Source organism: Neoarius graeffei, chromosome 8, assembly GCF_027579695.1.
Source record: "Neoarius graeffei isolate fNeoGra1 chromosome 8, fNeoGra1.pri, whole genome shotgun sequence".
NCBI lineage: Eukaryota > Metazoa > Chordata > Actinopteri > Siluriformes > Ariidae > Neoarius > Neoarius graeffei.
In genome coordinates this window covers 68277665-68299277 of record NC_083576.1, presented here as the reverse complement: position 1 = coordinate 68299277, position 21613 = coordinate 68277665, and the positions used below count along the sequence as shown (strand labels likewise).

The following is a 21613-nucleotide window of genomic DNA, read 5'->3' as shown; positions in this document are numbered from 1 at the left end:
AAGAGAAGGAATTCCTGTCGTTTGCGTGTATGGTCTTTGTACTTGCATAGTTTAGTGTTGTGTCACCACCTGACCGATACGGAAAATACTGGGCTGGCATGGAGGTTCCAGCTTGGTCCTTTGAACCATAGGCCTGTAAAAAGAAAAAGGAGGGATCCAAGCAAAGGGATAGTGTATTGCATTTCAGGAGTGTACCTTCAAGGCACCAGTGCCATTTAAAAAAAAAAAATCCCATCAGCCTGGGGGAAATTTGTCTCACTATGACATCACTACTGCACAACAAGCACTCCTCACCGGAGGCAAAGTCTTTCTCCATGCCAGTGTATGAAACATGGCCCAACACAGATATAGAGTCTGCAATACTGGTAAATCAAGCAAAGCAAAATAATCAGTCTTGATGAAACTAAAAGTAAAAGTGCAGACAGTCACAGCATAAGCTGCCATACTTGGTGCTCTGTGGGCACGCATGTACTTGGTAAGTTTAAAACAGTGGATGCGAGTCTAATAATGGATCAGTGTTTGGGGAATGGCAAGTTCCACTGAAAGTTAACCTGACAATATTACTCTGTGGCCACTAGCACACTATACAGCAATTTTGGCATGTGTGTATACTTTTGAATATTATGTGGACATTTGTGGCATTGTGGAACCACTATTGGAAGACTGGTTTACCACAATTTATTTAAAAAAAAAAATCACCCCACCACAATAAAAGACAGGAAGTTGGTTAACATTTCCATGTACATTTATTTTATTTAAATCGATCAGAACTGCTATAAGAGAAATTAAACTATGAAATCCCACCACCTACTTAATAAAAAAAAAAAAAAAAAAAAGACTGAAACTGCATGACCGTCTTTGTAGGCAGGAACATAAATCAAGAGAAGCCTTTATAGTGTCAAATTTTAAACATATAAAAATACAGATTTAAAGAATAATAAGTTAAGTTTGCAAACAAAGAATAGGGATATACCTTATTTGTATGCTTGTATAGTTCACATTATTCTTTTCCCCATTCATCACCCATAATTTCTCCTGGCCCATGCTCCTCCAAAGCTGTCATCCATTGCCTTAGTACCAGCAAAGTGCATTTTACAATCTTTTCTAACAACCCTCTGCTGAAAGTGGTGTCTTGCGTTTTCATACAAATTCAACCCCCCCCCAGTCTTTTACAGGTTCATCTTGTTTGGAGATCAGGTTCAGTCTTTGGATCCAAAGCCATTCCAGATATTCATTTGTGCATATTTCAGCTTCAGAATCCATATAACAACCCCGTGGAGTATCAATGATTAGTTAATTGTATAACCAGGACAGATTCAATTTATCAAGATCCCCCCCCCCCCCAAAAAAAAAAAAAACCCACACACACAAACCCATCACAGTTCTGAGGAAATTAATGGTCATAAAAACACATTGAACCAAAAAGGACTGAAAGTAGAATATTGCTACCTACTTCTCTAGACTACAATAAATTTGGTGGAAAAAGCCGTATGTACAGCAACCGCAAGAGTCTCTCAAAAGCCCCAACTGGTTTTTATTTTAATAAAATGGTGTGATGTGATGAAAGCTGCTGAGGTGCTATTTGGAAGGAATCCTGGAATGGCTAGGGAAGTCAAAGCCTGAAATGAGCCATAGCTGAAGCGCTAAAGGGGTGCTCCAGGTGGTCACTGCTGCTCTGGGTCACGTTTGGATGGGGGCACCAGGTGAGAGGGCAGCTTGGCAGGCAGCTCATAACCTTCCAGCTTCACCTTGATCAGATGGTTGGCCAGGGCAAACTCGTCATCATCAAGGTAGCCATCTTTGTCCACATCAGCCAGGCTCCAGATCTTGCCAAGCACTGTATTTGGCAGCTTGGATTTCAGCATCTCCTTCTTGGCAGCAGCACCCGACACCTTGCCGTTAATGGGCGAGAGTGTGTAGAAGATTTCGTCATAGGACGGCTTGTCACGAGCTACCACCCACTCCAGCTCATCGATACCTTCACCAGCACCCTCACCGTAACCGTGGCCGAACGGCCCATTCATGGTACCATCGAAGGCTCCACCCTTCACAGACTGAGAAGGCATGGATGCCTCTTCCTGACGCACAAGTGACATGAGCTTGGCAATGTCATTGGCCAGCATGTCCTCCACAGCCTCCAGCAGTTTGGTCTTCAAAGAAGGAAACTTGGTGAAGTCCTGGGCAATTAGGAGGTCCTGCAGAGGTAAATAAGTTGCATGTCGTTAGTAATGACTTGCCTCGCAAGACGGCCAATTTTTTTTTAAAATATGAAATCTGCACTATATTTAAATTTCTGAACAATTAAAAGCATTCATAGTTGACAAATTAGTCTCGGGTAAGCTCAAAGGCAATTAACTTTTAAAAATCAACCAAACATTCATGTTTAAATATTCAATATACTTTCTCTGGATATGCAAATCTCATTACCTGCATCTTCTTGAGGTTTGGGAAGTCCCCTGGAGAAATGTTGTGTTCTTTCTCTATCTTCTCATAGATGGCACCCAGGTTGGCAATCAGCTCTTTCTTCTTGTTGTCTTTGCCAAACATGCTGGGCATTTCCTTCTTTAGAGAGGTGATGATGTAAGCATGAACCTGAAGGGGGGGAAAGCAATACTGACCTGTATAATGAGATTTAAAGGTGACATATTATACCCCTTTTCCACAAGCTGAGACAGTTCCCTGAGGTCTTAAGGAAATGTCTGGGACATGCTTTGGTCAAAACAGTACAAGGATAAAGCACCACAGCTCCCTTCTCACTTGGTCTAAACAGCCCTGTTCAAAACAGCTGACTTGAGTGCCTGCTCCTTTAAATAAGACAATGCTCACCCCGCCCCCTCTTCTACCAGCCAATTAGGGAGCACTTTTCTCATGAATATTCATTCACAAAGGCAGGTCTCAAGCCATAAGTGGAGATACTCAGATGGAGGGATGGGATAATTCTAATAGTGAGCGCCCCTTGTGACATAGAAAGGAGAGCCAAATCTGAACAGCTTGTTGAAGCACATGTTTTCTGAAATAGGCAGCACAAAAACTGACTTGGTTGTTTTATTTCAGAGTTTGTGGGTTGCTGGGCACTCCAGATACCCAAATAAGTGTGCACCAGCCAATCAGGTCCCCTTTAAAAACCCACTTCCTACGTGGACCACAATGTTTCACCACTTATGATAAATGGGGTGAAAGCAGTTGATGCTTTATGGCTCATGTAGGAACTTGAGGTTAGAGTTCAATAAAACAGCAAACAATGCAGAGCTACACCTCTCCTTCACGCCTGTTCAGCAAGCAGACTCTGTAATAGGAACCACAGGCTAAATTCCTCACGCTTATTTCCCCTACCTTGGCAAGACGTGCCCTCTTAATCAGATCATTCAGCTTTCTCAAGGCAGCGTTCCGTGGAAGGCTTTGGATGTCTCGGAAAAGGTCCTGCTCCTCCGCCTCAAACAGCTTCCTGTTATCCGGCACATGGAGAGGCTGTGCCCAGAACGAGCCGATGTAGACCCGCACCACCTCTGGAGTGTTGATGATCTTCCCTAGTGACCACATGAGGGCACCGTACACCCTCATCAGCTGCTGTGTGCTGATCTGGTCTGCCTTGTTCAATACTACACGCATCTTGTCTTCATGGTTCTTTAAGGCTTTTATCACCTCTGAGAACTCGTCCGAGATGTCCAGCTTGTGGGCATCGAAGAGCAGGATGATGCGGTCCACCCGCTCGGCGAACCACTCGAGTACAGCTGCAAAGTCATAGCCTACAAGAGGTCAAGGAGAAAAGGTTAATCAGAGATGTTCATGAACTTAGTCATACCTCTCTATGACTAGGAGATATAGTAATATTGTGACTTTGTTGACCCTCATGCTGTTTGTGTAATGTGAAGATGTTTTAAAGTGTGTATATCGGAGATGGATAAATGAATAGACGGACAAAATTACACGTTTGCCATATTGCCCAGCTCTACTCTATTCCTAATGCTTCGAGTTCTACACAGTCTCTTTGCATACTTGGTCTCCGTATATTCCATTCAAATTAGGGGTGGGTATTGCCAAGGACCTCACGATACGATACGCATCACGATACTTGAATCACGATACGATACTTGAGTCACGATACGATATTGCGATATTCTACATAGTTCACTGAAAAATGTAAACTGCATTATGCATCTTAAAATCCGAGTTGTATGTACATCAGATGATAGTGATAATTCATGGGACAAACTGAGTCAAAACAATGTAATTCAAATTATCCATGCCATTTTATTGTAACTATACAAGCGCAAGTTACAACATATTTGCAGGAACACACTGTCTGGAACACATTCAAAAGTGCAGTGTGCATCTTGGTCTCCCTGAGCACAATTATGAAACAAAGTGCAGTGTGGGTCAGTGTCCACACACTGAAACTGAATTGAAACCTCAGTGAATCATGTTTCTTCTGAACTTAGAGTAAATACTCAAAATAAAATGCAGTGTCTCACACACACTAAAACTGAAAATGCAAAATAAAGTGCAGCTTCTTGCCTTTGGTCTTAAATGACAAAATTAAGTTCACAGTGACAGTAAGTCACACATCACTGAAGTAGACGGGAGGACTTTGGCGCTGTCCAGTGTGGTTTGCTTCGGGTCGGGTTTCGGTGGCTCCGGCTGAGCTAATATGTCGGGGTGGCGTCGTGCTAAGTAAGTTCGCAAGTTTGTGTTACCTGAATATCTAATTGGAGCGAAACAGGTTTTGCAAAGTGCGTACTCTTTGTCCAGCTCACTGTTTTTTTTCTCCTTTCCTTTGGAATCCAAAGTGCCTCCAAACATCTACCTTAAAGTTTGGCGGCGTCTAAGTTTACGTTAACAGCCATGCTTGCTTGCTTTCCCCCCCCTCAATGCAACCACCGGGAAAAAAAAGAGAAGACGAAGAGTGCCTTGCAGTGAGGTAGCGGCACAGCGACACCTTGCGGAGCGGAGGTGCGGAAGTCGTACTGGATTTACAACCCGTGTGAAACATGATTTATTATTTGAAAAAAAAAAAAAAAAAGATATTCAAATTGAGTATCGATATTGAATCGGAAGACAAAGTATCGCGATATATCGCTGTATCGATATTTTTGCCCACCCCTAATTCAAATCCTCAAGGACCACAGCCCTACAGAGATTTCAGACCAGAGATTAATCTCTAAAGGCCTTGGTAATTAGTTAATGTGTTGAACCAGATGTGCTAAATGAGGTAGAATGCTAAACTCTGCAGTACTGTGCTGCCTGGATTGGACAGTTTAGTCACAGCAACCAGATGAGACGCAGTGGAACAGAGTGGGCTATAGATATGACGCAGTTGGCCGCAACAATGACAAACTGTTTTATAGTCGGTAACCCACTAGAGCTTGAGAGCGTTTTTAAAGATTACAATAAAGCAAACTCACAAAGCAGCATGTGTTTCCCAGTGACGGGAAGGCAGCAGGCATGAAGGCAGTGAGCCATATGGTAATAAAGAGAAGGGAATGCATTATGGTTTTGATTAGAAGTGCTGTCATGTGATCTGTGAAGACTGGAGCTGGTGTTAAATGCCAAAAACACAGCCACGTAGTCAGAGACTATGCTTACAACATATTTGTGCGTGCATGTGCGCACTAGACCGAGACAGAGAGAGAAAGTAAACATGAGGGCATGTCAGGGGTTCAAATGGAAACATAACCTTCTGCCAAACAGATTTTTCCATTTCTATGACAAAGTTGATTCCAGTCCTCCAATGAAGAAAAGCAGAAGAGTGCAGGTTTCCCCACAAATACATCAGCAGTTCTCAAACTTTCAATAGGCACTCAGTACATATTTATTTTACAAATTTGGCATATTGCATGTACAATAATTTTATTTATTGGAACCAGAGTTTTTTTTTTTTCCCCTGAACTTTACATTTAGATTTTAGGCCTAATAATTAGCCTGGCAAGCCAGACTAAATGTGAATATTTATTCTGGTCTCGGTCGTAGACATTTCCGAAGGGTGTGGGAGGAACAACCCGTTGTCTTTCAAACGGTCTCTGTGCGTATAGGCCAACGCTCTGACCAATCAGCGCAACTGTGACGTAGTCAGAGCGACAGAAAGCAGTGGGGGAGGCCTTGAAATAATTTTTCAAAATGCGTATTAATTAATAAACAGGTTCTAGATATTAAGAAGTTTGGAGATAATGACCACAAGTTTGGAGTCTGTACCACATACTTAACATACACTCTTTTTTTCAAGTGTTTGCTTAAACTGTTGGAGTTTTTATTTTTATTTAGTGGTGTTTGGTGAAATAACTTCCCTTAAATTTAAAATAACAGGAAAATAAGAAAATCAAAAAGTAAATGTTTCAAAGCTGTTTATTAATTCTTCGTATTGCACAAACTAGCCCCATCCTTTTGGCTACGAGCGGAGCCAGCTGGTAGATCAGACTTTTGCCATAGCCGGTCGGCAAAACAGCGAAAACGTCCTTCTTGAAAAGGAATGAGCGGAGAGCCTCTTCCTGCTCATGTTTCAACGAAAACTCCAAGTCTAATTCTTCTAAAACTGATTCCAAAGCGGAGTCAAACGTGCGCTGTTAACTAGCCGTAGCCATCTTTCCTGTTGTGCTTTCTCCAGCGTCGCGCAGTCTTGTCGTCACTCCTGCAAAAGCCCACCCAAAGAATTCAAACAAAAACCTTGCGTTGTGATTGGTGGGCACGATTTGATGCCCGGGGTGTTTTGTTGATATGGTGCGAGGCTAGACCCACTCGTAGGCAAAAATATTTTTGGCCGCTAGGCGGGTGGGTCTAGTTTACTAAGCTACCTAATAATGTTAATCTAGGGTTGTGATTCCTTCCTCTAACTTTTTTTTTCTTTTAAATATAAAAAGTTGCATGCTGCAGAGACCCTACTTCAAAAACCATAGGGGATATAATTTTATTTTAATATTTTATACTCCATTGCATATTTCTGGACCGCACGTTGGTCTAGCAGTCAGCATATCTGCCTCTCGACCGGGAGATCGTGAGTTCTACTCGCAGTCGGGCCATACCAAAGACCATCATAAAAATGGTACCGACTACCATCTGGCAAGGTACGCTGCAATACCGATACGAGTAGGGAAGACAACTCTAGCAGTTACCAGAGGACTAGCCCCCCACCGTAACCCTCGATGTATAGGCGAGAGGCCGAGGGCTATGGAAACAGAAAATCGGCGCCGCACCTATATGCCTCAAAAAGCTAGTTAGTACTGGGACAGGAGACTGCCTGGGAAGACCAGATTCTGGCGTGAGAGGGCCTTTGACTTGACGTATTTTTGGAGAACTTTAATTTCCAATCCTTTAACTACACTGCATTTATCTGATGGCTTATTGCTTTAATGGATTCATCATTATTAACTGGAGGTAAACTTTGAGAATGATTTAGCTTTAACACATGCTTATTTAGACATGTGACTCACAAATTCCATTCTCAAGTTCATGGAAAAAAAGTTAGTTGAGCTGTACAAGTATGCATGATCACAAAATTTCTTCCCAAAGGCAATTATGCTTAGACGACCATGACCAAGAGACTGGTGCTCTCCAATGACCCTTGTCCATGGGGGGGGGGACCCACATGGAGGAGCTATAATACCCATACTACTGGTCTCCATTCTTCTGTGTAACATGAGAATATATAGGCCATTATGTGCAATATGCTCATACTTGCACTGTACAATACACCAAATCCTTGCTCTAATATTGACCACTTACCATATTACAGTCATGCATTCAGCTGCACATTAGCATTTTGATTTCAGCATTTAAAGCACAGTTTATACGTATATAGTCAAATAACTTGACACATATGCATCATAAGTTTTGGCATTTTGTATGTTCCGATTTCTCCATGTGACCTGTACACTTGGTAAACAGAGTTTCAGTTTCTGGTCGGTAGCACTGGTGTGAATTACCCACACTGTTCCTGAAGCCCTCAAACCCTCCCACAGCCACTCTAAAACCTGGTCACAGACAGACGCGTCAACACAACAGCAACGCAACATGGGCTGTAGATAGTACTATAATGGTTTGCTGCAATGAATCAAAATCAAGAGAGTTTCAGACTGCTGTAATGAATAAATAAACCAAAGCCACAATGGGGAAAAACTAAAGCATTGCCATGAGGTGGTTACAACATTAACTCCAGGCAACACTTGAACATAAAGGCCTTTTGAGTGTGGGCCCTTTAAAATAGCCATGCTAGCGCGGATTATGTGCAGCGTCAGCTAGAGTCTGCTCCCCAACCACTGCAGCTGGAGGTGCCATTTCCTCCTTAGGGTTACAGTGAGCTCAAAGAGGCCGAAGAAAATCCAAACTTTGGATAGGACCAACTCTCAGCAGATGGGGTTGGGGGAATTGACAGGAAACTATGCCTGGTGCAACACTGAAACCAAATGTGTATTGAGCCAACACTCCACTGAGCTGCAATGGGAATGGAAATTCCTGAAGTGAAAACTATAAAAAAAAAAGTTTCACTGGTTCGCTAAACTCACATGAGCGAGAACACACAAACACGCGAGTAATGCAGCATTATGTTTGTGATTATACTTTTTTTTTTTTTAAAAAAGGACTAGTGCACCCAAGAAAGGCACCAAAGTGAAGACTTAAGGCCAATTTATGCTGACAACCCAGTCCTCGCAGACGGTGTCGCAGATAGCGTCTGCGTAGCCCCCCCCCCACCTTCGCAGACGCTCTGCGCGCACCTCCCAAAAATTGTGACCACTGCAGAAGCCTCGCAGACAGCGTCGCAGACAAGAGGGCTCTGATTGGTCCACTCTACATCCGCTGTACACGCACTTCCGCTTCCCTACTTTCCCGGTTTGTTTTGTTTTCACTACCGCCATTTTTAAAAACACGAGCGAAGATGGAGCAGCACGAAGAGCGGTTGATCGAGGAAGTACGTACATCTATACGACTCCAGTTCTAGTCATTATAAGTAACCGGAGGATAAACACTCCACTAACCACACCCACCAACTACTCCTAGTGATTTCGCGACTTCGCGCCCCCTTGCGTTGTAGCGGTGAATAACATCGCGCACGCCTATTACTCCCCGCTCAACGATAAATTACAGCTGCCTGCGAAAAGCTATCTGCAAAAGCCTTGTCACAAGAACATGCAGAGGCCTTTAGAAAGAATACCAATTATATGGCATAGCTTGCCAAGAAGTGTGAACACTGGACCATCCATTTCCATCATATTGCATAACTATGTTTCCATGAAGGAAAAAAAGAAATAAGCCAACAGTGCTATTTGAGGGTCATTTGGGACACAGGGTATGTTGAGAGTCATGATATTCTAACACGAGGTCAACAAACTTGGCTAAACATTAATCATTTCAAGCACCGGAATGGCAGAGAGTCAGCAGCACCATTTGGGACTCTTCCGCTGCTTTGGAAGCTTCCACAACAAAACCCTAAAGACCTGCAGTTTATGCAAGACACACCCTGCCTTCAGTGGATAATCAGATCTCTATACAGAAGACTTGTACTCAACTGTTGCTGTTATAAAGACAGACATTTTCCTGTGTTCAACCCAGTCCTCTATTCAAAATATGCTCAGAATGAACATCCTTTCAACGGACTTGGCACCATTTGTCTCTCCTCTTATACACCTGTATACTGTATTGATTTATAATCCCACTATCCGGTATCACCCTTAAGAGAATGGGTTCCTTCCTCATGTCACCTCAGGGAGTTTTTGCTCATCACTGTTCCTTTTTTTTTTTTTGCTCATTAGTGATCTAAATCTGCATTTCTCTAAAACTGCTTTGGGTCAGAGTTATTTATATAATGCTATAAACAAAGCTGAAGTTAAAGCATCTGTGCAAAGTACGAGATTATCTATGCAGCTTAACATTCACAGAAGCTACACTGAAGAAATAAACAAACTACACCATGCCAATGACTGTCGTGGTACAAGAAAAAAAAAAAGTTTAGACGGCCTTTTGCATGTAAAAAATCCTGGCGCTATATAAAGCAAAGTGAATCCTGAGCTTACTCACTGGTGCTTACAAGCCCCTATGCAAATGCACACAGCATGTAATGTCAGGTGTGCTTCAGTGTTTGTGTGCACTGAAGCAGGATGTGTGGCAAGAGAAAACCACGAACTTTAGCAAGAAGCTTTTTTCTGCCATCAAATTAAACTGCTTCTCAAACCACCCAACTCTCACTATAGGATTAAAATAAGGGAATGAGTCAAAATTGCGGTTACGCTTTGAGTTAATATCCTCTTACATGCCACTGTATACAAGTGTTAGATGGGCATCTTCTGGTTAGATGGAGTGTTCAGTGGCTTGAGTTCAGGGACTTTTGCTTCTGCTTGGCTTACTACTTCCTCTTCATTTAGTTTCATGGATGCAAACGGCGCACCTTTTGGCGGATGCCGCCTTTTTCACAGCTGTCTGGGGACTTGTGTGAATCGTGCAGATCCGATGAGTTTTTTTTGGGGGGGGGGGGGGGGGGGGGGGGGGGGGGTTGGAGTGTGATTATAATTTCATCAAAGTAAATTCTGTATTAAGATTACTATATAAGCAAATGTCGTTACAGTCCATGAAACATAGGAAGTATGAGAAGAAAACAGTAAATCAAAGCTGCGCACGTAAAGCCAATTACGTAACTTACGTTGGACTGATGGAAATCCTTGCGCGTGCAGTGAAGTGCAGCCAGCAGCAGATAATGGCGTGCAGCCAATTGGCTTTCCCGTGCGCAGCTTTCTGATTTACTGTTTTCTTCTCATACTTATACTTCCTATGTTTCATGGACTGTAACGGCATTTGCTTATTTAGTAATTTTAAATACAGATTTACTTTGATGAAATTATAAAATCAGACACTCCAACACCCCACCCCCCCCCCCCCCCCCCCCCCCCCCCCCCCCCCAAAAAAAAAAAAAAAATCGGATCTGCACGATTCACACAAGTCCCCCAGACAGCCGTGAAAAAGGCGGCATCCGCCAAAAGGCGTACTGTACATATCGTTGCATGGATTTTAAAGTCACAGGAGGGGGGAAAAAAAACTACACCATATTTATTTCACACGTGGTGCTGAAGACAAAATGGAGGCTAAATGTGTGGTGTGCATTCTTTAAAACACGTCAATAACCTAAAGCACATCACAGAAGCAGGGAGAAACCAGGTTTCATAAAATCATAGTAAAAGTGTCACCAAAACATGAAAACTTTTGTGAAAGGCTCTCTTGAACAGATAAGAACAAAGGAGAAAAAGATCCCCAGGGGAATTGCTGACCTCGGCTTATCCTCTGTTTCTCCCCTGACAGGATGCCAGGCGTATCGATGATACTGATACTCTCTAGAACAGGGTTCTTCAGCTGAGCACACATAAACCTGCACAAAGAGACGGGGGAGAGAGTAAGATAATTGGTAAAACATGTTTAGCAAGTTTGCACAAGGTCAGTTGTCACACCTCAATCACACCTGGATCACATGATTCACAATGCTGCCGTAAAAGACTGGGAATCTTCTTTCATAAAAACATACTATGTTGTGTGTGTGGTTGGATTGAATGTGGCAGTTACTATCCATCCAATGTAAACAATTCTGTGAGCATGTCCTTAGAGAAAATGAAAATTCATGCTGTCACACACTAGAAGCTTTTGCATAGCTTATTTGTTCAAGATCAGATTACTGGCATGACTAAGAAGGAGCATTCCTACAAATAAAATGCTCTCACTGCATTCGAGAGAGCATTTATTAAAAACACACCTCTTCATGAGACACTGTGGTCTTAACATGTAGAGAAGCACATTCTTCCATCTCATCGTCACACGAACTTTGGCCTCTGGTTCAGTTTCTCGTTCTACACGTCTTTTGTTCTGCCTCAGCACTTGATTGGAATTCAAATGCAAAGTAAAAGCCCAGCTTAGGTCATACAACGTGAGACTCAGCCAGAACATTCTTCTGGAACAGCTGAAAGTCTTCCCAAATGGCGCAAAAGAAAAGCCTCAGCCCTACTGATGAGAGATCAGCGTTTGAGAGGGAGGGACGGCATTAATCTCTTCCCAGTTATTCAGAGCAGCTCTGGGAGTCTATGAGCTCATGCACGTGGAACAGAACAGTTCGTGCTTTCCTCAGGGTGTATTGCACTGCCCTGTGACGCAGCACAGTATTTCGAAAAAGCATGTTGCAGGTGGTTTGATGCATCTCAGGAAGTCTGTGCAAGACTTGAGCTTATTTTATACTTTTGCTAGCTTAGAGCATCATGCAGACACTTGCACAGTGAAATCGAAAGCAAGCGTGTACATTTTGGAGGGGGGGGGATCAAACAGAACTTTAAAAAAGGTGAAAAGGGGGAGGGAAAAAAATGAACAAAAAGGAGTAAAACACAAGCATAACTGGTTTTGAAAAGTGCTGAGGGAAAGCCCAAATCTCAAGCTGATTTTATTTTGGAACATTAATTGCCTGTTCATGTGCTTTAACGGCGATAAAATTTAAAAGTGCTGGTGGGAAAAGAAAGAGAGAGGGGGAAAAAAACAAACAAACCTCAATTACAAAACAAGGGACTCAATTACAAAATATGGTCTTTCTGAAGTGTTGTTCTTTATTCTTCAAGCTTTTATTTTAAGAGACTACACTTTCAAAGGCAGTTCAGATAGAGTACATCTATTTAAAAAAAAAAAAAAAGTAGATGTAATTGGATAATACTGTTTACAATTTATCCATTATCTGTAACCGCTTATCCTGTACAGGGTTGCAGGCAAGCTGGAGCCTATCCCAGCTGACTACGGGCGAGAGGCGGGGTACACCCTGGACAAGTCGCCAGGTCATCACAGGGCTGACAGAGACAAAACCATTCACGCTCACATTCACACCTACAGTCAATTTAGGCTACGTTTACACTAGACCGTATCTGTCTCGTTTTCTTCGCGGACGCACTGTCCGTTTACATTAACCCCCCTGAAAAAGCGGGGAAACGGGAATCCGCCAGCGTCCACGTATTCAATCTAGATCGTATCAGCTCCGGTGCTGTGTAAACATTGAGAATACGCGAATACGCTGTGCTGAGCTCTAGCTGGCGTCTCATTGGACAACGTCACTGTGACATCCACCTTCCTGATTCGCTGGCGTTGGTCATGTGACGCGACTGCTGAAAAACGGCGCAGACTTCCGCCTTGTATCACCTTTCATTAAAGAGTATAAAAGTATGAAAATACTGCAAATACTGATGCAAATACTGCCCATTGTGTAGTTATGATTGTCTTTAGGCTTGCCATCCTTCCACTTGCAAGTAATAAGTGATATGCGCTGGGATCACACACACAGCGGCTCAGTCCCGAATCGTGGCTTGTTCACTTCACTCGCGCGCTCTGTGAGCTGCGCAGGGCCGGAGTGCGCACCCTCCAGAGGGCACTCGCTGTTCAGGGCAGAGTGATTTGGAGCGCAGGATGCCTGCGGAGCCGAGCGTATCCGCGTATTGGTGTTGCTGTGTGCACGGCTAACGGTTTTAGTGTCAACGCGAATCGTTTTAAGAACGTTAATCTGATGATCCGCTGATTCGACGTAATGTAAACGTAGCCTTAGAGTCACCAGTTAACCTAACCTGCATGTCTTTGGACTGTGGGGGAAACCGGAGCACCCGGAGGAAACCCACGCAGAAAACATGCAAACTCCACACAAAGGCCCCCGTTGGCCACTGGGCTTGAACCCAGAACCTTCAGTGCTAACCACTTCATCATGCCACCCTGTTTACATTTTAAAAACGTTACTCGAGACATACTTGGAACAGTGCTACTCTGAACTGAACATCCTGTATGTTAATAGAAAACGTTGCAACGTTTTAGAACAGCTTTCACGCAACCGGCTACACCTCTGCAGCAAATCAATCGACATTCACCTGAAGGCCAGTCAATGCACAGCACCACAGTTATGCATAACACACAGTCACCTCTCAGGCTGGAAGTGAGCGAACATGTTTCTGCATGCCATGCCCACCCATAATCCCCCCCTCTTTGTGACGCAATGCAAATGGGATTTAACACAAGTACAAAGCAGGCCCCGCCCTCCTCTGTTGGTGTAGAGGTGAACGATAGTGGGTGGAAATTGGCAAATGACCAAAACTGAGTTTGCAGTGAAAACAGTAGCACACTACACTACACTACACATGAGGGCACTAGGTAGGGCATACAGCTTTACCCTCACAAAGCCATCGAGGATTTAACCTCAGCTATTAATAAAGATTTAGCATACTTGTAGAGAAATGGCAAATTTGAGATAAAAATGGGGGTTTAAAACACCCCACTCAACAGAAACAAAAAAGTAGAGAAAGCAATAAAGTCTGTCCATCCTCACAGCAGTCAGCCCCATATCAAATTTTTTTTTTACCGTTTTCAGAAACAATTGTAATTCTACAGACCGGCTTAAACCCAATGACCACAGTCATTCTGAATACGTTTGGGTCTCTTCTAGGATAGAATTTGAACACAGTTCAGGTTCATTCATGCTTGCAGCGCAGAAAACAGAGAACAACAGGGTTCAGACACAGAATAATAGAGAAGCACTGACATGTGAGAGCCATACAGCAATTACAGGAAACAAAAAAGTGATTACACAAAACTGCAGGCTAGGTAAACTAATTCCTGTTTCACTCTTCATTCTGACCGACCTTAAACTCTACAGGGCTGATGGTGACGCTTCTCTCCGGAGCGTTCCCATTAAAGGTCAGGGGAAGAGAGAGTTCAGCAGCCAGAACAAGAACTAACCCCTGCCTCGTGGCTTGTTTTGCTTAGAGAAAAAAAAAAAAAAAATCCTGTTTCAGCAGATCTAGTGTAAATTTCTTACTGGCAGCTGCACAATATCTTGCAGAGTCAGTTCCCAAATAAGTGTTTGGTTTATCATATTCAGACTCGCTGTGATTTTGATGAGCAACTGAATGAATAAGCAGAACAGTAATGAAATGCAGGGCTGCACCCAAGCGTGAGGATTTGGTTTATTTTGAAATAACGAAAAGTCAAATATGAAGGAAAAAAAAAAAAACCCACAAGAGATTTCTGTAGCTTTAAAAAAAAAAAAAAAAAAGTACTAATGGCCCTTTTCCACTACCCTTTTTCGGCTCACTTCAGCCCGACACGGCTCACGTTTCGACTACCTTAGAGCAGCACGACTCAGCTCGCTTCAGCCCTACTCAGCAACCAAAACTCGCACGGTTTTGGAGTGGGGCTGAAGCGAGCCAAACCGAGCCGAGTGGGGCTAGGGGCGTGAGCAGACACTCCCCTGTGCACTGATTGGTGAGGAGGAGTGTCCTCACACGCCCACACACGCCCTGCGAGCACGCTGGGATCTGTAAACACCATAAACCCGGAAGAAGAAGAAGAATTACGAGAATTTCTGAAGCCTTATGTGCCTCGCCTCATCTATACGCTCTTGCCAGTATCTGTTGGCGTTGTCGGTGACAACAAGCCACAGCACCAAGACCAGCAACACTAGCGACTCCATGTTTATTGTTTACTATCCGGGTCATGAGACTACCGCTTAAAAGGTCACTGATGTCACCGTTTGCGCCGCCTAACGACATCACGTGACGTCCACCCACTTTCGCTAACTCCACCCAATGTGTCCACCCACTTCCAGCCAGCACGGTTCAGCGCGGTTGTAGTCGAAATGCAACTCCAACAGCCCCACTCAGCACGGCACGGCCCAACTCAACTCAGCCACGTTGGTAGTGGAAAAGCGGCATAAGTGAAGAGAATTCTGCCTCAAAGAAGAAACTAATCAGTCCATGTTTAATCCTCCTCATTAGATAGGATATGCTGCACTCAATTCTGGCTTAGCTTGATATTATAAATTTAGATCAGACAAGTTTTTGTTTCATTTGACAGCATGGGTAGTCCCCACCAGCATGACACAGTGTATGTGTTGGTCACCAAATAATGGGCGTTTTCCATTGACCTTCTTTGAATGACTCAGTATCAGCCCAGTTTAGGAAACTGGACAAATATTTTACATGTGAGACAGAGTACACTTAAATCTAACCACATGTATTTAAGGGCAAAAACAAGCCTGGGGCATTTTGTGGCAAATGAAAATCACAGCAGGTTGGAAAATCCCTGTCAGGAGAATAGGGCCAACTGACTTACTGTTTCATTTTCAGTAGTTCAAAGTCAGTAGAAGTCACTGCTGGAGCTGGGTGGTGGCCAGGTATGCCAACAGTTTCTCAGCAACATGGATCAAAGTGACATTCATGACTTCTCAATACATTATTGGTTAATCATTATTACAAGACCGGCTTTAGTCATGCTAATATTATAAAAACGCAATCATGTGCAAATGATCTGTAACAAAGTCATCGACATCTTACTAATACTACGTGTGTTTTAAGTACCTTGGCTAATATATCACCTCGAAACCACGAGTGTTGGTTGAATCACCGTATCCACATAACCCAATGGTCTGAAATCATTTTAGTCAGAATCATTTTTGACCCAGACGTATTGCATCTCTGACTCATTGACAAGCTTTACACACCTCTCAATACGTCGTAACAATCAAAGCTTTTAAAACAGATGGCTTTCCCCTCTCAAAAGGAAATTCTAACATGATCACATCAAGGACTCCCCAAGCAGTTCCTGATCTACCTAGCCAAACTGCAATACAATCAAAAATTCAGGAATTTTCCAGATTATGAAATAGTGGTATGATTCCCAAAACACACCCTGAGAGCAAAATGAGCAAACCACTTCATCTGGTCATGGAATAACAATGAACTCAAGTCTGGCTTCCAGATTACAGCCATAACTCAACTTGACTGAAACAGAGCAGAGTCTATATGCTACACTTGTGGGGGGAGGAAACAAACAAAAAACTCTACACACAAACTTTTCCTTGTTGTTGGGGGTGATGCCCAAGGGTTTTAAAGTGCATATTCTGGACCAATTTCGTTTTTTTTTTTATGAAAAGTATGTCCCTTTACACACTCATCCAGAAGGGTAATTTTGCACAAGGCCATCTGTCTACAGCAGAAAAAAATAAAATAAAACGCATCTGGAAAAATCCCAAGGGAGTCTGGAACCAGATTTGTGACGTCACCTGCGGAAGCGCCAGCAGGCTGCGCGAGCTTGCAGTTTCAGTGCACAGCCTGTGTAGACCAAGCGCTCCCATTTCTCTCTCATCGTCCGGTCTTTTGGGAAACGATGAGTACTAATCCCATCAAGATTGGTGTTGCTACACCATCCTACGATACATCTGTTAACCATTTTAATAATTACGTGATAACATTGAAGAAATTTGCAGAAAACCACCAGGTCGTTTTCTCATAAACAAACCAACGCTGACATAGGATTCAGAGGGAGGTGCCCGCACATGACGTCACAAAAAAATAAAAAATTTCCTGGGAAATCCAAATGCCAAGTTTTTTCAGAGGCGGACCAATTCACCTCAAATGGCGTGATTTTCAACTGAATTTCTCTGGTATTGTGCAAGGTTTTAAAAAAAAAAAAAAATTATATATAGCACAAAATGTGACATTTGACCAAAGTTTAATATAAAATAGGAGAATTACATTGATCTTGCTCCTGAATTTACCTGTGATATGCCCTTTAAGCTGCATTCGTAGGCTAATGAGTAAAAATTGAAAAAAAAAAAAAAAGGTATACTGAAAGGCTTAAAAAAAAAAAAATTACACTTGACATCACCCCAATAACAAGGAAAGATAGTTTAGTACTATACACGTGTCAGAATGGAGCCTCCAGCCCAATATTTAAACATGGAGCTATTTTCCAAATGAATGGGTGGCTGCTTACAGAAAGTCACCTTGGGTGCCATAGTACTGTAGGTATGGCTATAACTAACTATCAAGGAACCAGTCTAGATATTAAACCAGACCATAGTGTTGGATCAGATAACAGGATCCCAGTGTAACCAAGTGACACTGGGGCCAATGAAAACATTTACTTCTGGAAACCTGAACTCAAATAAGTTCGAGTGCACTGACATGGGCGGCACGGTCGCCTCACAGCAAGAAGGTTCTGGGTTCGAACCCAGTGACCAACGGGGGGGCTTTCTGTGTGGAGTTTGCATGTTCTCCCCGTGTCTGCGTGGGTTTCCTCTAGCTTCCCCTACAGTCCAAAGACATGCAGTTTAGGTTAAGTGGTGGCTCGAAATTGACTGCGAGTGAATGGTTGTCTGTATGTGTGTCAGCCCTGCGATGACCTGGCGACTTGTCCAGGGTGTACCATGCCTCTCGCCCATAGTCAGCTGGGATAGGCTCTAGCTTGCCTGCGACCCTGTAGGACAGGAATGGATGGATGGATGTCTCATAATAATGACTTGTGGTTAGCACAGTCGCCTCACAGCAAGAAGGTTCTGGGTTCGAACCCAGCAGCCAGCAAGGGCCTTTCTACACACAAAGATGGCCAGTTTACTTTGCTGTATAAGACACAGTGATTGAGTTAGAGCTCTACAGTTTGTAATAAACCTAAGAGCACCATGATGCACACTGTCCAGTTTGTGGAGGCATTGAGCAGAGGCATTCATATATAACATAACCGTAATCAATAATTAGAAGAAAGGTAGACTCCACCAGTTTGTTTCACCCTAAAAGAAAAGCAAGACTAATTTCTAAAATAAAATCCAAGTAAAAGCTTCAGCTTCTTTAAAGTATACGGAATGTGTCTTAAAAGACAAGTGGTCATCAATCAAAAACCAAATATTTAAAAGTAGATACAAGTTCAATTTGTTGACCGTCACTGGTGATAATGACAGGCTGACTTGATCTTGCTGATTTAGAGTTAGTAAAAAACATAACCCAAGTTTTGTTTTATCTGCATTTAGAACAAGTTGTTCTTGCACTCTATTAAATACTTTCTGCAGAAGTGCAAACACTTTTGCAGGCATGGGTGCAAAGCAATATATAAAGCTGTGTCGTCAGCATAAAAATGAAAAGGTTGCATCTGGAATATTCATTCCAATATTATTTATATACAAGGAAAACAACAAGGGGCCTAGTACTGAACCTTGAGGCACTCCCTTGTGGACAAACTGAACCTCAGCAGAAACACCCTCTAAAGGCCAATTTATGCTGACAACGCAGTCGTCGCAGATGGCGTCGCAGATGGCGTCTGCGTAGCCCCCCCCCTCGCAGACGCTCTGCGCGCACCTCCCAAAAATTGTGACCACCGCAGAAGCCTCGCAGACAAGAGGGCTCTGACTGGTCCACTCTACATCCGCTGTACACGCACTTCCGCTTCGGTTTGTTTTCACGACCACCATTTTTAAAAACACGAGCAAAGATGGAGCAGCACGAAGAGCGGTTGATCGAGGAAGTGAGTACATCTATACGACTCCAGTTCTAGTCATTATAAGTAACCGGAGGATAAACACTCCATTAACCACACCCACCAACTACTAGCGATTTTGCGACTTCGCGCCCCCTTGCGTTGTGGCGGTGAATAACATCGCGCACGCCTATTACTCCCCGCTCAACGATAAATTACAACTGTCTGCGAAAAGCTGTCTGCGAAAGCCTTGTCGCAAGAGCATGCAGAGGCCTTAACTGGACAACCTGGCTCCTGTGTGGAGTTTGCATGTTCTCCCCACACAGTCCAAAGACATGCGGTTAGGTTAATATGGGACAGCCTTGGGCTGAGGTGCCCTTGAACGAGGCACCCAACTCCTCTCCAGGAGCTGTTCGCATGGCTGCCCACTGCTCTGGGTGTGTGTGTGTGTGTGTGTGTTCACTGCTTCAGATGGGTTAAATACAGACAGGAAATTTCGCAAGTGTGTGATGAATAAAGTTGTGCTTTCTTTTCTTTCTGTCAGAGAGGCCAAATTCCACATTTGTACCCTTGAATGTGGTGTGTGTAAGAAAGAAGGACACATCAGTGCTGATCCCTACCTGTTGAGGAAAGCGTTTCCGAAGGCGTTGAGTTTTCGGAAAGGTTTTTTCGGGTCCACCACCAGTGCGTTGCCCGGTATGACCCCATCCTGCTCTCCGTGCATCACTGCTATGAAGGAGTCTGTAGTGGGCTCTGGTCCAATCCGCATCCCAGGGAAATCCTGCTCCATCAGGTGCCGGATGAAGGTCGTTTTTCCGGTGGAATACTGACCGACCAGAAGCACCATGGGCTTGTTATCGAAGTCAGCATCCTCGAGCGCCGGGGAGTGGAAGTCGTGGAAGCGGTAGGTGTCCTCCAGAGGGAAGAGCTTCTGGCGGTACAGGCGCCTCAGGCCCTCGGAGACATTCTGAAAAAGCTCCGGCTCCTTCTTCCCGTTGTTTTTAGACCAGCTAAACATGGTAGGCTACAAAACAGAACCGACCCAGGCTACTACACCGACCCTCGGGGCAGGAACAGTATGAGTGCGAGCTCTCCACGCAGGCAGACTTGCTGTGAGAAAGTTGAGACGGTCCCGCCCGGATTCTGGTCACCTCCCTCCCTGAGCTCAACCACCACAGAAGACTTTTCTTTTTTTTTAAAAAAAAAAATCCTTGATTGTGAAGCTGTGTCCACTCTGGAGCCAGAAACCAAACCACTTCGGTTTTATTTCCTTTATGAAAACGAAAGACGTGCAGCTGGAGCAAGCCACAAACCATTTAACTACTTTCCGGATCGACTGCGTCAACTGGACTCCGCCTGAAGCACAAAGGCGGAACTGGAGTCTTTTATTTCAAAATAAAAGTCCTCATTTTACACCACACACTTCCGTCCGAATAAACAGGTACAATCAGAATCCAGGTCATCACAGGGCTGCACAACCATCCAGACTCACATTCACACCTACTGTAACGGCCAAAGTAGAATTCATATAGATGTGAATTACAATTTATGTTATATATAATTTCATTTGAGTGTGTACTTTCATATAAGTAGTTTATTTCATGATAGGTTAAAAGAATTAGAATTAGAATCAGAATTCATATGTTAAGAATTAGAACTGTCTCACGCTTCTTAAGAATTCATATGTGAAGAATTAGAACAAGAATTAGAACTGTCTCACACTTCTCAAAAATTAGAATTAGAATTAATTCAGCTATATACATAAGAACGGTCTCGCGCTTCTCAGGGAGATCTCGAGAAGCCGTGGAAGCGAACAGTTTTTCTTACCTGACTCTCTGACACTCTGACTCACCGACTCTCTGTATCTTAGAACCTTTGTAATTGTTAAACGAGGATTAAAGTTCAACTTTCAAGACGTTTCAAGTGGATTTATTGCAAGGCACACGGACACAGAGTGGAAACAGTTACTTTGGGACAGAGACTTCGTCAGCGTAAGCTATAGCACTTTTCTCAAAGTCTCACTACGAACGAGCCTCTACACTAGTAAGAAAAACTCGCTTGACATCGGATTACAAAACGCTGGAGAGGTTCGCTGAAACTGGAAAGAAGATTCACCGAGGGACTTCTGAACTAGCACGATCACGCGCTACACTCGTGGCTGGCGATTGACAAGTGGACGTGGCTGCAACGTGACTGTCGCAAGTGGAATCGGAACAAAAAACCGGACCGACGTTCAAAGCAACCATGACGGATGAAGAAGAAAAGACGGTAAGCCTTCCGAGGGAAAAACGTCAGCGTAAACCAACACAACGGTCATTGGAAAATAGTCTGCAGACAAGAATTGACTCCAGAAGAGCAAAGCTAAAGAAACTGACTGAGAAAAAAAATGAAT

At 43.5% G+C, this 21613-nt stretch overlaps 1 protein-coding gene across 1 annotated transcript; it reads right to left on the bottom strand.

Moving 5' to 3' along the window:
• Nucleotides 1-727: 727 nt before the first annotated feature.
• Nucleotides 728-20578, bottom strand: ehd1a (EH-domain containing 1a). Its single transcript, XM_060928087.1, has 5 exons — nt 19842-20578; nt 11244-11341; nt 3334-3746; nt 2428-2592; nt 728-2195 (listed from the first exon to the last, which is right to left on the bottom strand). The coding sequence occupies exons 1-5, from the start codon at nt 20237-20239 to the stop codon at nt 1665-1667; spliced, it is 1605 nt and encodes a 534-aa protein (XP_060784070.1). The 5' UTR covers nt 20240-20578; the 3' UTR covers nt 728-1664.
• Between the last annotated feature and the right edge of the window lie 1035 nt (nt 20579-21613).